This window comes from Bombus huntii, chromosome 6, assembly GCF_024542735.1.
Source record: "Bombus huntii isolate Logan2020A chromosome 6, iyBomHunt1.1, whole genome shotgun sequence".
Classification (NCBI taxonomy): Eukaryota; Metazoa; Arthropoda; class Insecta; order Hymenoptera; family Apidae; genus Bombus; species Bombus huntii.
In genome coordinates this window covers 1,164,526-1,181,011 of record NC_066243.1, presented here as the reverse complement: position 1 = coordinate 1,181,011, position 16,486 = coordinate 1,164,526, and the positions used below count along the sequence as shown (strand labels likewise).

The 16,486-nt window shown below is 35.8% G+C and overlaps 1 protein-coding gene across 4 annotated transcripts in view; it reads right to left on the bottom strand.

Annotated features, from left to right (window-relative positions):
* LOC126866470 (tetraspanin-5) overlaps positions 1-16,486 on the bottom strand; it is a 123,948-nt gene that overhangs the window by 25,222 nt on the left and 82,240 nt on the right. For all 4 annotated transcript variants that reach the window (XM_050620074.1, XM_050620073.1, XM_050620076.1 and 1 more), the window contains 2 exons: positions 6,545-6,618; positions 518-592 (listed from right to left, as the gene is read on the bottom strand). In XM_050620074.1, coding sequence (XP_050476031.1) covers positions 518-592; positions 6,545-6,618 — 149 coding nt within the window. The remainder of the gene's footprint in view (positions 1-517; positions 593-6,544; positions 6,619-16,486) is intronic.

The following is a 16,486-nucleotide window of genomic DNA, read 5'->3' as shown; positions in this document are numbered from 1 at the left end:
AAGCTTTTATAAATATGAAACTTATCAAGTTCGCTCGCGGGGAAATTTCTTTAATTTAAAGGACATAACAACAAATAATTCCCAATTATAGTCTTATCGTGTACATCGACACAACGAGAAAAATATTTACGAAGATTTAATAAATATGAAACTTATCAAGTTCGCTCGCGGGGAAATTTCTTTAATTTAAAGGACGTAGCAACAAATAATTCCCAAATACTTACGAAAGAGAAAAATACTTACGAAGCTTTTATAAATATGAAATTTATCAAGTTCGCTCGCGGAGAAATTTCTTTAATTTAAAGGACGTAGCAACAAATAATTCCCAAATACTTACGAAAGAGAAAAATATTTACGAAGCTTTTATAAATATGAAACTTATCAAGTTCGCTCGCGGGGAAATTTCTTTAATTTAAAGGACGTAGCAACAAATAATTCCCAATGATAATCTCATTATGTACATCGACACAAGTAGAGATTATCGCAAGAATATTAATAGATTTTTGATAAAACTCACCCAGTCCTTGAAGACAAATCCTAAGACACCGGCTGCCATCTCCATTAACAATAATAACGCCAGAAATATCGCATACTGGAACAGATTCATATAAAATAACGTTGTAATAAACTTCAATCTTTCAGAATGTAAAATCATGCATTTGATATCGTAAAACAAGTATAAAAATAATTTTATGGATTATTAGAATCAATTTTATAATTTTAGTAGAATTATGTATCAAAGAATTTACTTCTGTAAAATCTTTATCGATCTCCCAATTTGAAAATTAGTATAAAATAACAGGTTTCACATTCTCGAAAAAATTATCAATTATTTGAATTTAAAAAATACGGAGAAAAATACAAAAAACAAAATACAAAAATACAAAAAATACAAAAGTTAATAGCTTAAAATGTTATTTAAACAATTGTTATATAAACAGAAAAAACATCGTAAGTAAACATCGTCGATTAATAAAATAATGCTAATAATCGTATTAATTATTTAGACTTTAATCTCACCATTCCTCCCAATTGCATTTTAATCCTTTAATTGTTCAATCTGTGTTAAATAATTTAATATTGTTACGTTGACTGTAACTTGAAAGTTCGTTAAGAAATAAAAACGTACGTAAGTTTATATGTGAAATACTTAAAGTACTCATCGTGTAATTACATCGTTCTGCAGCAATTGTGAGGCAAACGCATGATAAAACACGTAAAAAGTGTTGCACGTTATTATACTTCACGCGAAATTCTCACTGTTACGCATTTTGTTACAGCTGAATAATGTAACGAAGTAACATTTACTTGAAATTAAACTCTAAATGCTTTAAATTCAAAAGAAACGCTTCAAAGAATAGTAGCAGTTATCTGAATTAAATGTTTCCTCCAATTATACTTATTAACTGTAAACATAATGTACATTAACTTTATTGACCTTTTCGGTAAAATCATCTATTGTTTATATTTATTTATTTGATTATTATTATACCAAAATACATAGATTATAATTTATCCGATAGCTGTTACGATATAATCACGACATTATACCTGTACAATCATACGCTGTGCATAATAACATTATAAATCAAATATTTATCATAGCAAAGAAGATAACGTTAATAGCACTGTTATTTGTTTAACCATAGGATATTCTGTATCGCATATCTGATAATTGCAAACCAGTTTCACGTTAGTGTGTATTAAATACAAATAAATTCAATTACCATTACGAATCAATAAAAAATATGCAACACAATATTTTTGAAATTTCAAGTCATAAAGTATTTTTAATTTGTAAATTATTGAATTTATATAGTATACATTAACGGATAATATACACTATGTGCAGACAATTTTTAATCACCAAGATACAATGTTGGCATTTATTGTCAACGTCCTTTAATTTTGTGCTTTATGAAAAAACGGGCAACGAGGAAACATTTCCTTTATGAGGAAACTTGAAAGCCGATTCTTTAGTTTCGTGGTAACAAAGAGAGCAACCGAAATGCTCTTTTGACTTTTTAAGAAAACTTTGCCACTTCGCAGAACTCCTAAGATGACAATGAGTACTCTTATATCCTCTTTTGGACGTAGACGACGAACATAATTCCCTACAAGTGTTTATAAGTAATTCATGATTAAAATTAAACCGTTTTTTACATTGAGCAGTAGAAATTTTTGAGATAACAATAATCATGATACAGAAATTTGTCCAGCATTCTGCAATTAAAAATAAATTTATGTCCTTTCCCTGTTTTTCCCTGTTATCGGTATTCATTTTTTCACACTGGTTACAATAACGTCATTTACACTAGTCATGGTAATATTATTTGTAGAAATGACATGAATTTTTAATACCAAATGTATTTTTTCTTACATCTTTAGTTAAACGATAACTATCAATTCTTTGTGTAATTACAATTTACATAGCGAAAGTTTATATAGAATTGTAATTATTGTAAATATTACAAACAACCGTGCTTATTAATATGAGAAATATGAAGTAGTAAATTTCGAGGCGAAATTGAACCGCAATCTGAGAAGTAATAATTATTGTTTTATCATTTTACGAATTCTCTTTATTCGAGAGTGCAGGAGACGCAGCTTGGCTTCGATTATCGATATTTTATGAATTATATCAATATTCTATGACTGAAATTGTTTTAAAGGCATTCGAGTTGGAAGGTTTTACCGTAAAATAAAAACACCTACACTGCTGCTCATAAATATGTGGAGACCTGGATTTGACTCTGTCAATGTAGGTCGAGTCGTAAAAATCGCCGGTATAGTTTCGAAAGTTATTAAAACTCTCGCTGCTCTTGATATAAAATTTCCGAAAAATTTCCATGCTTTCCATATCGCGTGTAATTTACCTATAGTGAACGACGTAATATTAGGAATCGACTTGCTACGAACCGAAACGGTCGAGTTGCTCTTCCACCATAACGAACAGTACACCGATTCTACTGATAGTAGACAATCTAGATTAGATAGTAGCGATCCGATTAGGTCAATAACATTCATGAAATGGTCTAATCACGCACCGCATGATGCAAACCGACGTACACGAGTGTTTACTATACCAACACGTATGCGTAAACAGATACGTCGAAATAGTACACCACCAGCTTGCGTATATTCCGCTTCAAATCAGAGATATCCTGTCCGTGGGAGAAACGTTTTCAAACTAAACTCAAAAAACCGACATGAGATGTAAGTGTTGACTGTGATACTTGTAGATGTGGTTGCTAGGGTACTGTTATTTTTTTCTAATTTAGATGCGTGGAAGAAAAATCGGAACTCCGGGTTGCCGGGATTCGAACCCGGGTTCCGAACGTTCGTAACCTAAGGCGCTAACCTCAGCGCTGCTGTCGTCCAACCATAATTAGTGTCAAGTGGTGGTATTTGCTGTTGAGTGCCGCCACAGACATGTCACGTTTTGGCATAAACGCACTGGACAAAGACGTAGGAACTGAAGTACTTAGCCAGGAACTGACACCCTCCGCATACCATAGTTGCGACGAAGAAGGAGAGTTCAATGTTCACTGTTCTTCGTTCGAAGAACATGCTCCACCCGAGGATCGTGTTACTTAAATAATGGACGTTGTTCGTCTGGAGCGGTTGAATGAAGAGGAGAAACATTATGTGTTACATACCATAGGAGAACGCTTACGGAGATATAAACTACCCGGTGTTCGTTTATCATGTATAAAATCTCATGCAAAATTCCGACGATAGATGATATTCCCGTCAATACGAGGCAGTAACGTTCCCTGCCGGTATATAAGGGTGAATTTACACTGTTTCTCTTTAAAGGAACGAGAGTGTCAGGCAGTGAGAGAACTTGAAGACGACGTAATTGCACCTTCTCAGTCACCATACGACTCGACTGCGTGGATCATTCCTGAAGAAATGAAAAACAGTCCTTTTGAATATATTTGGCCTACCAAGTAGGATGATTGATTTTCGGATCACGTGTCCAGGCAGAAGAGACACTAAAACTCTGAAGGAAGTGGGTGTAGTTGCATCTCCTACCTCTCTGTATAGCGCTGTCTAGAACCACACTGTCAGCAATAAAGATATATGAGCGTAGAGAAAGATTTGATACATCGAATGAAGCAATATTAATCCTGAAAATAAAAAGAATTGATAGAATAACTGCACCTTCGCTATCAGCAATATTTAATACAGGAGACGATGAAATATCTGCGGGGATTGCATGGGATGAGTATCCCATAGAATTATAGGATACTGAACGAAAAATAACAGATCGAAACGCATCGACGACAAGATCAATAAAATTTGAATTTAATAATAACTATCTACCTACAGGGTTTGGCACTGAAATGTTCGTAATGATAATATGCTGTTGCTGTTATAGTAGAAACCAAGGAAGTGCACCGTACACCTCTCGGGACTTTGTTATTACAAGAAAAGGAAGAACGCGAGGAGAGAAGTAAGGAATACGATGGCGAAAGGACGTAGTGTAATAAGAGCGTGTAATAATAATAAGAGCGAGCAGAAGCAGAACCGAGAGGTTCTCGGAACTGTGAAGTTCCCAACGGAGAACAACTACCAATAGAGAATCCCATAATCCCCGCACCAGGTGCAAATTCCGGGCAGATCGGGTGGAGCGAAAAATCACTTAAAAAGCAACAGTCTACAGCGTAGTCCTGCTTATATTACAAACTACTCATCGCGCTGAAAAGAACTCGTGCAGGAAAGCAACATATTCTCTCGTGCACGGTTAAAGGAAAGAACGCAGCAAGGAGAAAATCGGGACGCATGATCGAATGTTTCCTCTGCGACCAGTACATCTTGGGGAAGCTGTACTAGTTTCCTAATCCCAACCTAGTCTAACCCAACCTCAACCTAACCTTAGCGCCAGAAAAATGCCAGCAGAAGGACGCAGCCACAGGACAATGTATCGTGGAAGATACACCTCTGCAGGGTCCGAATGTCAGCTATTACCTTCTTCCGCAACGGCCAACGTACCCCAAACGACCACGAAACCGCAAGGGATAACGATGCCGAAGCAGAAGATTGAGATCCAGACGCAGCCACAGATAAGATAAAGGGACTAATATGGAGGGGTTCAGCAGACCTAGCACCGCGTCCACAGGAACACAGACGGACAACGAAGAAATCCCTGTAATCGATCTCTACCTGAATACGTTTGGAGTCTCAATCTCATGGATGCGCCAGTGAAGAATCCGACGCCAGTTTTAGCGGTATTTCCATCACCAGACCGAGTGCTCAACCACACGATAACCTGACTCTGATCTTGACCGCTGTGCTACTCTGAGTGCATGCTGCGACAAGACGGGAGTAAACAGAAGGACTGCGCTAGGAGGAAAGAAGAAGGCCCATCCCGATTTGACTCCTGGTCACCGCAACGAAGAATGATACCAGTGATGTGATCCTGTGTCGTGTTGTATATTTCCGTGTTGTGACAGTGTATAATTCAGTGCCGTTCAATTGTTGCCCGTACAGTCAACACATTACACTTCTCGGGACATAAATAAATCAGCGGGAAACGCTCCTCGTATCCATGTGTATGTGTGTGCAGTAACAATCGCCCGTCTTAAGAAGGAGGATTATGTTCCGAACAGTTTACAGTAAACATTAAATAACGTGTATTGTTCTACGGTTTACGAGCCTGTACATCAACCACAAGTGCCTTTTTCCCATTCCGCTTTAATGTCTGTGACACCACTAGCCCGCGACTTTGCTCTCAGCTCTGTCTGTGAGCATCGACGCGAGACCTTGTTCGCCTGAAGGTCTACCAGACAGCACTGAGCGTATATGAGTGAATAAATGTTTGCTAGTTTAGGATAGTTCCCTGTGTGTATGGCGCGAAAATTATGTACCGAACTGTCGACGAGGATGGTACCAGGATCTAGCTATAGGAGCTAGGAGAGTGTTACATCCCGTCTCTATATTTTAGCGACTGTCACGTGGCGATAGCCTCCGATCTTGCATGAGATGATCGCAATTAAATTCTGAGTGTGTATGTTGGAGTAGCGATAAGAATAAACCATCATAGTGAGTCTCGGTTCTACTTATCTCTCTCTCCCCTTTTGTTTCGCCTTCGTCGTCACACGAGACGCACGAGCGACGACATGACGTCTGTCTGCGTCTAGATAGTATCCTAGAGTTGCTACTTTTTACAAATAGACAGTGTATTCGAATTTACAGTATCGAAACATCCCTCTTTCTTCTTTGTATTCCTCTACCTACCTTTTTTAGGTAATTTAGAAGTTACGGTACCACCTGTAAAGGACCGATAAAGGTTGGACCCACGACAAAAATGAAGATAAAGACCGGGTGTTTGTCGTTCGGGTATTGGGTTGTCGCGTGTCGCACCGTGAATGCTCGCATCGTATGAATGCTCGTATGTTACAATTACATTCTGTCAAAGGTAAGCAAGTGTCCACATACGTTTGAGCGGTAGTATACACACGAGAAGCTATGTATCTTCGTGTGCTTACAGATAATTAAAGCAATCCACAAACGCTTCATTAGATGTTCAAATACATACCGTAGCTAGGAGGCACGTATTTTCCCTGAGTGCGCCAACGCATCCCGTAAATCCAATGATAAATGTCACTGTACCTATAACAGAGGAACGATTATTTGAGTTAAGTCTGAATATTTTATCATCTGCTATATTTTATCAGTTTCACTGATACTTCGTTTACGCTAAGTTTACGTTTTCAATTTATCTGTTGTTACGCTCTATCTTTATTTGTGTACATAAGGCTGATCATTATCTTATCTTTTATTCAAGGAATCTTTCTGTCCTTATCCTCCTAGGATCGTTTTGTTTCGCAATAAATCATACTTAGAATACAATGTCTAAAGTTAGACGTACAGAGCGTTTCACACAATTGAACTCAGCCGTAGCTTTAAGATAATAGAAAGCAGAAAAATTGTCGTTAAAAGTCTAAAGGTAGTTTTAAATGGTACAGAGTTACCAATTTCATTTGCAAGAGAACTTCCCATTTCTCTCGTGTTCACTATGTTGTTTAGCAACTGATAACACTGATAACAATCGCGAGGCGGCGGGAGGGGAGTCCTGAACACACATGTTCGATTCCGATTGCAAATGGACTAGCTGAATGATTATACAGAAATCCATTTAATTTCCAATATGGTACATTTTACACAGAAACTATTAAAACCTCTTCCCTCTTGAATTTTTCCATTTAAATCAATTAAGGATTCATGAACCGTCTATTTATTGAATTGCTATCCAATAAAAATACTTAATTACTCCCTTGTAACAAATAATAAAGGAAGATAATCGGATTTTTTTAGCACAAAATGCCAGTATTTTTCTTAAGAAAAATTTTCCACTAATGAAATATACAGGTTAGTTGGTAATTGATGGTACAAACGGAAAAGGGTGATTCTACGCGAAAAAAGAAGTCGAAAATATATTTTTTGGATTTAAGCCGCTGGAGAGCGGAGCTTTTATGCGATTTTGTTTTTAGTTGTTTTTTCTGTCCTGAAAACTTGGTCGCAAAACAGGACGCTTCGTGTGAATGAAAGTGTAGGTGGAGAAGAATGAACGGAGAGAGCGAGAGTGTGATAGTGTGGCAAGTAAGCGTAGGATATAAGCGAAAGATGTAAAAACCAGAAGACTGTCCTAAGCCAATAGGCGAGGACTGTGTATAATAAATGATCTATGCATCTATTTATGCATATAATAAAGAAGGGTTGTATTTGTACATCGAATAAAAAAGAAAAATAGAACAATCATCCAGAGACAACTCATAAATTATGGAGGCCAAAAAGCTAATTATTGGAATTTTTGTCTGTCTGTACTCGCGTCACGTAAAAGCTACTGAGCGAACTTTGATGGAGTTTTCTCTACCCGGGAAGGAAAATAGGATACGTCTCATTTTGATCCATTTTCTAGAAGCTGAGAAATAGCCTGGCATCTAAATTATATGCGCTCGCATGTTTGGTACAGATGAAGGAGGAACGATAGTTATTGTTAACACTGTACTTGTTCTGAAATCTTTTTGTGATTTAATACTTTTTATTACGAAGAATAATTCCACCGTTAATATAAAAAAATATGTGAGTATTTCATTTATAAAAATTCATTCGCTTAAAGATTGTTCCTTATATTTGAGAATCCACGCGAACGAAGTTTGCGGGCGAAACCTAGCGAATAATAAGTCGTAAACTAAATTCATAAGCAAATAACGTATTATTATCGATCGTAGAAAATAAAGATATAAAAGATATAAAATAGCAAACAGTCTAAAGTCATTTATAAAAATTCATTCGCTTAAAGATTGTTCCTTATATTTAAGAATCCACGCGAACGAAGTTTGCGGGCGAAACCTAGCGAATAATAAGTCGTAAACTAAATTCATAAGCAAATAACGTATTATTATCGATCGTAGAAAATAAAGATATAAAAGATATAAAATAGCAAACAGTCTAAAGTCAATTTCTTCTTAACACTTTATCGACATACAGGTCTATCGTGGAGAAACGTCTTGTTCATTGATCAATCCCAGATATTTTTGTTTACTGCTTGTGCTACATTTAATGTCTAACCAGGGACAATGACCGAAGCTGGCACTCCTTCACTTGCTAGAAATTCATCGACTGTCCGGAATGCTACGAATTTACCAAGCCATTCAATAATTATCAACTGCTCCTCGTCTGTAATACTAATTGCTACGTTCTAACTTTACTCGTAGTATCAAGGAGCTCGGTAAGTACGTGGGCCACAACCGTCGGATGTGGATGTTGAGATACCGTTAATTGCTGGAAATTCCGTATTGTAAACTGTCTCTCGACTAGCAGCTTCACTCTCCAAGTGGAATTATGCAACAAATTCATGTTCCTAGAGAGAATCCCTCATATGTAATTCTACGTAACTAGGAAACTTAAATAAAATTTGTAATAAAAAATGTACAATTAAATAGAAACTTTAATTACTACACGTGTAATCGATCTATTTTCTACTTCGTAGTTAAACTGTAAAATATGTCTTGTCTGGTTATTTTTTAAATATTTAAAGTGTTGCGTTTAAATCGATCCCTGCCAATATTTCTTGAACTATTTATGATACCAGAAAATATTTCGAAAGAAACTTAAATGGCTTTGCAGAAGACATAATTTGATGTCAGTAGCTTTTAGCTAAGGATGCTTTTAGGATGTCAATAAGCTTTAGTAATAAACAGATAGAAAGATAAAAAGAAAATAGAAACGTAGATAGAGTACATAGGAAGGTGAATTTTCTCCTTTTTTAAATAGAACTTGTAATACATTTTACGATATATTACTCGATCCATATTGGCATTCTCTATGGAACTGAATAAACTATTTATATCGAAAATCCATTAATTGATCAAATATTTTAACTTGCCTTTTGAAAACCTATCGTATGAAAGACAAAGGAAGACGTAATGCACTATTTTTGTATCTGTTTTTCCAACGACAAAGTTAAATACCGTTGTTCACGAAAGACTCAAATCTTAACTTAAGACTTAAATCTTCTTTCAAGACTTCTGTTACAATTAAACTTTAATGTGATAACATAAAACCTATTCTTACTGATTTTCTATTTCATTCATGGAGATATACAGGGTGGTTGGTAACTGGTGGTACAAGCGGAAAGGGGGTGATTCTATGCGAAAAAAGAAGTCGAAAATATAGAATAACAATTTTTCGTTCGAGGCTTTGTTTTCGAGAAAATCGACTTTGAATTTTGGCTCGGTACGCGTGCACTTTATCGCGTCTCGTTATGACGTTATGACTGTAGATCGTTGTCTCCGTGGAAAAATTAAAAAAAAAATTTTTATTCTATATTTTCGACTTCTTTTATAGAAATTACCTGTATGTAGAAATTACAAGGCATTCATGAAAAATTACTAGTCATAAAGATAGTCTCACTGAATATCGTGGCTTGTACAAAATGAACAACTGTCTGTTCAAATATACTTTGCTGACTTTTGCAAAGTGTATGCTTCCAATAAATATCTTGTAACTTCTATGTACATTTTTAGATCCGTTCCAAATTTTATTAATACAGTCACGATAGCCATGTCTCGTTACAGTGCTAATGAAATATCAAAATGTTTTTTATAATAAATACATGAAAAGTTTGTAGGAGACTTCGAAACTTCCGTAAGCCACCATATGACTACTTATCGAATAATTATTCAATAATTGTTACCAAACATTGTAATTGCTAGCATATACTATTCCAATTACCAAAAATTTCTACTAGTGTGGCTAGTAAGTATTTCAATCTAGGTTCCTCTTTCGCTGATGGAGGAGGAGAGGAGGTGGGCACACATAGCAACGTGGCAAAATTTCCCTCAGGTCTGATTGTTCGACCAGCAAATCGAATTTTGTAACATGTGTTCTTGAAAATGGGAAACATGAGTTTGTGAAAACTTTAATTAAATTGTCCTCGTTTCTTTTGCTGGGACAAACAGCAGATGGAAATTTTATGCAAGCACATTATTGTGAGAAACAAGTGAAATGAATTACACTGTGATGCCTAAAAAATAATCAAAAAGTACAACAAGATATGAATTAAGGACTGTTATATTAGTCAATGAGTTATCTTCAAAAATCAGGGAGGAAAATTTATCTCTGGCAACTTAAGTTAGATTTGTAAAGAATAAATACGAAGACAACTCAAATAGCAATCTGCTAAAATCGTCGATAAGAGGAAACGATGGAAGGATATTTCATAGACGCAAAGATATTTGAAAGTTAAAATTATTACTTGCTATAGTTTAGCTTTGTTGCCTTTAAATGCAACCGAGCACTTTTATACAGTATTGCACAATATATTGCATATTGTACATATATTTTGTATAATATACATATCCAATATACAGCTAAAACATCACGCTTGACGTAGAAAGATCTTTGTCTTCTGTTTTATTGTGAATTATTGTTAAGTCTGTCCTTTCAATATGTTACAAGTTACGAAGACAAAGCAAGAACCACATTAGAGGAACTGTTACTCTTGTGTTTGCAAAACAACTTTGACGCTATAGTGAAAAGATATTCATTCTAGTTTTATCTCAAAAATGCAGTAACCTAATGCGATTGGAGAGGAACCACATAAATCCAAGTGTTATAAATAATTCTGTGGACCGAACGAGAGACAATAGAGAAGCCTGATTCAATCAGACTGTAAAAAGTGTCTTTAGCTTGCTACGTAAAGAAGAAAGTTTGCCTGAAACAAATTACCTGCTTTCTTCAGAGCCTTGCAAATCACAGGCAGCAACGCCTCGAAAAGGGTGCCACACTCTATCAAACTTTAATATTTTTTGTAAACGATCGACTCCACCCACGCAACTTAGTCATCTATCAGAATCAATAGCAGTCAACAGCCTCGAACAATGCAAACTAAAGTAATAAGTTTGAAGCCGAATACCGACTTTTCCACAATGAAGAATATTAATAGTCGTGCAATGTACAATGCTCCATTATTTCACATAAAAATGCACCTCAACGTTATAAATTTGCGGTTGGCTGCGGTTGACAGCCACAATGACAGGCATTTTTTTTTTGTACAATATTAAATTTCCTTTGAAGACATTGCATAAAAAAGATTTGTTGCAATTGAACTTTAATGTGATAAAATAAAACCTATTCTTACTGATTTGCTATTTCATTCATGGAGATATATGTATGTGTAATTTATACAATCGGAGACAGAGGTATAATAAGCGAAGCAGTAAAATGTATGTCGTAAAAGGTACGACGTTTTCGTTCTATGCGGCTTGTTTACACAAAAGAATAAATATTAATTTCAATTATTCATTAAGTGTTATATGTATACATAAGGATATAAGGATTACAAGGATAATAAGAATAATAATAAATATGGAGCAGAGGTATGGGGCTGGAACATGGAAGAAAGACTGGATAGAATGCAAAGAAGATATGTGAAATGGATCTTAGGTTTAGATATGACAACGCCAAATTATATATTGATAGAAGAATGCAAGCTAATAGAAATCAAAGAAAAAGCATTAAAAAGAGCAGCAAGGTACGAAGAGAAAGCCATAGAATCAAAAAAGGAACTAGTAAAGGAGTGTAGAAAGGAAAGAGAGAGAAATTGGGGAAATGGCCAGGAAGGGAAAAGAGCAAGAAAGAGAAAGAAGGGACTAGAAGAGGTGAGAAATGGAGGGACACAGATAGAAGCAAGAGAAGAGCAAGAAAGGATGACAGCAGACCAAATTATAGAAGAAAGAAGAAAGAAGAAAGAAAGAAGCAGAAGAGAACAAGAAAGCAAATATAACATACATTACAGAAAAATAGCCAAAGAAGAGTTACCAAAGTACTTAGAAGGGCGGATGAAGTGAAAGGACAGAAGAATATTAGCAAGATTCAGATGTGGAAACGAAACCAAAGCAAGGGAATACTGGAAACAAGAGGGAGGAAAAAGATGCAGACTATGTAAAAGGAAAAAAGAAGACCTGAAACATGTAATAAAAGAATGTGAAATAACGAGAGGACCAAAGCACATAGAAAAAACACTAAGTGAGACTGAAGAAGGACTAACAGAACTAAAAGCAATAATAGAGAAGAGAAAGGCAATACAAGACGGGGAGGAACGACAAGAAGGATGCACAGCAAGGAGGCAAAAGCCCAAAGTTGCAATAGTTTTTAGTTGTTAGTTTTTAGAGATAGATTAATTAAGGGAGTGCAATATAATAGAGCTGATAAGAGGGGAGGTAGATATATAAGAAGCGAAATAGATAAAAGAGATGTAAAACCGAAAGGCACGGACTAAGCAATAATAATAATAATAATAAATAATAGTAAAATGTATGTCGTAAAAGGTACGACGCTTTCATTCAATGCGGCTTGTTTACACAAAAATATTAATTTCAATTATTCATTAAGTGCTATATGTATACATAAGGATATAAACATTACAAGGATAATAAGAATAATAGTAAATAACACTTAGGTACACAAATGTGCTGGTAACTCAAACTTCATTATACATATGTGATACATACACATATGCGATCAAACCTCATTGATGACTGTGTATGCGGATTTCGTTGTATAAAATATGTATAAAATAATGCAATTTAGGATCGATATATAAATATTTTCAATTGGAGGTATTATCACAATTTTAATTCAAGGAAGTGAGAACAGCAGAAGTGTAAATAATATATACTAACAAATATTTTGATTATTATGTTAAGCATCTGAAACTTTTACAATTACTACCTTTTTCACAACGCAGAATCAAATATCGCTTGTTCCTTATTTAAGGATTTTCTACTTTATAAATTAGAAGTATGTAATTCCCGTACTGTATCGATAAAAGATAAAAAGGACTACAACTGCAGCTAATAAAATTATTTCTCAGACATCAAGAAAGGAAAATATCGTTTCCGTTGGCAGCAAAAGCTGTTCAGAGGAAGCGATAATAAGAAATACGAAACAAATTCCTCTAAATATGAAGGAAGATGCCAAGATACATCTCTTTTTCAAAGATAAATATCTCAGACATAATTGCTTGGATGAGTTGCTTTCACCATCGGCAAGAGGAATGGAATGAGGTTGAAAGAAACGATTATCCGGAAATCGTACTTGCTTTTCCAACATCCACCGTGATCCTCGTTCGATGTTTGCTCCTTCAGAAGCAGTGGTCCAGATCACGTGCATATTAGATTTAGCCTTGCACGGTTTCAAGAACCTGTAGTCCGTCTCTGTCGGGATGTTTGGCTTGTAGGACATCCGCTGATTCTCGCCATTACGTTTAGCTACACCGTGGTTAACCGCTCAAGAGTGACTCGCTACCTTCTACCTTCTACTCTCTCTGGTTGGAATCTCTCTGTATATCTCTAGTAATCCGATTTACAGTGTTTCACAGAGTCTCTCGAATATCAGAACATGTCAACGATGCTAGTCTACAATTTTATCCTGTGTATCCAACATGATGCAGCAATAAGAAAAATACCTCAATATCGTCCCACGTATTGTTTATGTATGTAGTTAACTGTTATTTCTACATTTATTGCAGCACGTGTCCGTGTATAAGAAACAGGTATAAATAGTCGAACGTCTCTAAGCATGTATCAAGACAAATGTTAGTCTATTTTTATTTCTACTGTATATGCTATGGACCCTAGTTCTCAAGTTAGAGATAATTAAAGACTGTCTGTGGCATAATTCCATCTTACACGTTAATAGAAAATTGTCGTTGACGTCTCGACTGCAAACTAGCGTGTTATAACCCAACGTGTTCGTTATGATAATTTATTTTTCCACTTTTAGTGAATACTGCTTCGTCACTGAACAAAATGGAAGATAATATCCTGGACTTCGTATCAGGTTCGCCTACGCTATCGATCCTAGTGACTGCTGGTTCGTTTACGAAGCTTCAACTTCAATCTCTTGTGACTCCTTGACCTCGTATCAGGTTCGTCCGCACGTGACTTCGTCCTAGAACCTTCGTGATTTCGCATCAGATTCGTCCTTGGAAACAATAATCCTAGCGAATCCCTAATTTCGTATCAGGTTCGTCCATGCACTTGTTAACACATTTGCAACTATGTCGCATAAAACAACCCTCGCTAGCCTCTTATGCTGTTCGCAGGGTGGATGAATACTTGCAACCTACAATTCTCAGTTTTCTCTTTAAGACGGTTCTTCTTTGCCTTTTATCTGATATTTTTATTTCTTGACATTTTGCAGTAACGCTTCTCTTACAAACTTTCTTTTATGATACAATATGTTATAGTATGTTACATATGTCGGAGATGTAGGGACATCGGGCCTTTCTTTTGGAATTTTGGGGAGATCCCAATACTTTGGTCTAAACTATTCATTATAGCTGTACTTAAATAATAGAACTTAGAAGTAGTTGTTGCGATACGATCTGATCATGTTTGCCCAAGGTTTGTGACAGTGGGCTTGGGCTCGAGCTGACACAACTGGTCGCCGAACATAGCCACGGTCACGGGATGAGCGTTTTTACTTACAGTAGAAGTACCAATATCGAGGGACACACGCTGTATTAAGAAACAAGCCCCGGGGCAGGAGCAATGACGGGTGTGCCTACGCGGGTGTGCCTAGTAACGGCGCCTGGAATTTTGTTGATAACTCCGGTCAATACGCAATCGACAAATGTGATCGTGTCAGTCTTTTATTCTTGTGATCACCTTGGAGAGTTTACTCACAACGTCAGGTCAGTCAGTCAGAAAGATACCGTGCGTCACAGCTAACGTTACTTTGAGTTTCAAAATATATTCAATTGTACAAAGAGTATTCCCGTTGACCGTGGATTCGTTTGAACCTAAGAACATTGTCTTTACTTTAAGAGTGTCTAACAATCACGATTAATTGTTAAACCCTGTTAAATCAACACTTGTACATATAATTGTAAATATAATCTCCATTGAACAACTACGATGGCTTGTCCCAACGAAGTTACGCAACGCGCCCCTAGAACTAGCGCTGACCCGACAAACCCGACATATACTTACATAATATGTTATAAAACATTTACTAATTTCATACAAAATAAGACACTTGACCCGGACTATCAAAAGAACGACTAATCGTCGAAATAAAAAATTAAAATTATTTATTCATGTAAAATACTCGGAAGAAGAGTAAATTATTCGCAAGAATTATAACGACGCAATAATATAATTAATACAAAATAATAAGTTAACAGTTATACCGAGTGTCCGAAAGGCTTATACTATAAGAAATTGGAGGCAAGTCGATGCTTGGTTGCTAAATGCTAAAAGCCATTTTTCACAAAACCATCTTTTGTCGAGATACGTTTATTTGAATTGACACGGCTAATATGTCTACGATTAATTAATTGATGCTTAATGCTACACGTCATGACTTATTTAAATTTCTTCATCCGTCTTTTTTAACACGATATCTTCACATCTTCTCCTAAAGTTTTTTTTTTTTTTTAATTTATTAAAATTACAATCAATTCTCGCGTTGAGAATTCTCCTAAAGTTGACATTAGATCTATATGCAAATGTTTGTTCTTATGGTTCTTACATCTAAGTTCTTCAACTTGTTCTGCTAATTAATGCTCTCATTAATTAATACTTTTGTACACCACCCGAGGAAATCTTTTTGTTCTGCCAAATTATTTATTACTTTTTTCGTACATGCGAGTATCTGTGGCTTTACATACGCGTGTATGAGCTTGTATGTGCTAACGGTGGTACGAAGGCATGGTAATGCAGCACGTGCAATGGTTTCAAATCGACGACACAAATGAGGTTTATTGAACTGGCGACGTGAGGTTTGTCAGAAATGAACTGCGGAGTTGCTTTCGTGAAATAATCTTTTCAACGAAAATTTCTTGATAATCGGCGCTAAATGTGTATTACTATGAATTGCGCGAATTACTTACAATTTTTCCAATTAAAAATTATACGAAACTATATCAACAACGAATACCAATGTAGTATCGATACGATGATTGTCC